Source organism: Perkinsus marinus, assembly GCF_000006405.1.
Source record: "Perkinsus marinus ATCC 50983 genomic scaffold scf_1104296940716, whole genome shotgun sequence".
Lineage (NCBI taxonomy): Eukaryota > Perkinsozoa > Perkinsida > Perkinsidae > Perkinsus > Perkinsus marinus.
The window spans coordinates 1-1,757 of NW_003212753.1; the positions used below are offsets into that span (position 1 = coordinate 1).

At 48.2% G+C, this 1,757-nt stretch overlaps 1 protein-coding gene across 1 annotated transcript; it reads left to right on the top strand.

Moving 5' to 3' along the window:
• Positions 1 to 879: 879 nt before the first annotated feature.
• Pmar_PMAR001831 (hypothetical protein) lies at positions 880 to 1,744 on the top strand (the record flags this gene model as incomplete). Its single annotated transcript, XM_002782005.1, has 1 exon — positions 880 to 1,744. A coding segment is annotated over one exon (865 nt), but the record flags the coding sequence as incomplete, so codon positions are not given.
• Between the last annotated feature and the right edge of the window lie 13 nt (positions 1,745 to 1,757).

Here is a 1,757-nt window from a genome sequence, read left to right on the forward strand (position 1 = left end):
TAAGATGCAAGAAACTGATGACGCCACTAACGAACCACATAGCGTTGGATACATCTACTACTATTCACGGAAGCAAAGAGACCAACTGATCTGAGCCTGTCGAAAAAACTCATTATCTTCTGAGCACCCATCAACCGAGGAAAAGCTTGCACAGAATTCAATGAAGATATCCACACAATCGATCGTTTCGCTGTACTCCTTCGTGAATACGTAGTAGTCGGCTAGTATGTGCAATCTGAGAGGAATTGAAGATCGATTCCTCTGCAATCATTGGACACCGTCCCCGATGCGCTAAGGAGATTCTCACGACCAGGAATAGATGACTTTATACCATAGTCCAGCATGCCAGAAACGGCGCCCCGGTCCGACTTTAGCAATGATAGGAAGAGCCTTCGATCCAAGTCGAGTCGGAATAGGACCGAACGTGTTGCTGGGGCCCCGGCCGTGATGCACTCGAACGATTGTACGTGGTGTAGGCATCCCCGGTCGAGGCATCCGACTCTCTGATGAGCAGCATCATCAACTCCGATGGCGGCTTTAATTTCATTAGACTATGACGAATAGTGGCTCGCCTTCCAGATGAAAACTCAATAGGGCAATCGAGAAGAGTTGAAGGCAAACAACACGGAAAGTGCCTCCGCTGCGATTAGATCCAGACTCTGGATTCCAGAGCTCCGTGGGTTGCATGCCCACCATCATAGGAGGGACACTAGACACACAGAACTGTGAAACGTTTGCTCCTTACAAGCTGTTATTTTAGCTGCTGCCAGGTCCGGTATATAGCATAGACTATGTGTCTCAGACTTCTAGTATGCAGGTTCACAATCGGAACTCGAGGATCATCCGTTATTTATTTAGTTTTATCGATACCTTTTTCTAATGACCTTCGTCACGAAATCGAGTTCCAGCTTCATCGCAGCCTTATATCTATTCTTGTTGGGCAGTTCACCTCGTGGGGTCATGTCCGCTATATCTGCTGCTGAGGGAGATGGTCAATTACCGCCGGAACCTCCCACGGTAACCATTGATATGTCTGAACCCCCCGAGGAGCATTTCAAACCAGCAGTGAGAGCTGTCCTCAAGGAGTATGCTTACGAGGATACATTTGAGCCCCTATTCCGCGAATTCAATGCTACCGTATTTGGCAAGGAGAAGCTTCAAGACGAAGACTATGATACTCTGGCTGATGCTGCTGATAAGTTCTTTCCTACGCAGGCTCGTGAGCTCAGGGGCATATCGGAAGAGTTCGGTACTCAAGGCCATTACGTGAGCTATCCTTATCTCTCGGCTTGGTTGTATGCAATTGAGATGGAGCACATCGAATACCCTGATCCATCAAGCACTACTGCCGAAGACAATAACGAGTGCACTGCCCTCTTGGTCGCTGATTGTGAAGGCAATGTTGTTCAGGGACGTAACATGGATCGTCCCCCAGCGTATACCCCCTACGCCAGGCCAGTCACTCTTAACTTCGATGTCGTCAACAACTCGAACGGCGTACCTGATTTCAAGGCTTCTGGTTTCTATTGGTTAGCAGCTTCGTTTGTCACCGTTGATATCCCTGGTCACCTCTCTATGCAAGCTAACTACAGATATTATCCCACTTACAGAGAGACTCCGACCAAGCAGGATATATTCGAGTATATCAAAGAAGGGAGAGCGTCTGCGCTTCAGACGTTCAATGAGATGATCTTTGAACAGGGTATTATCGACTTTGAGCCTGCCGTGGAGTACCTCAGCAAATGTCCGATGGCTGT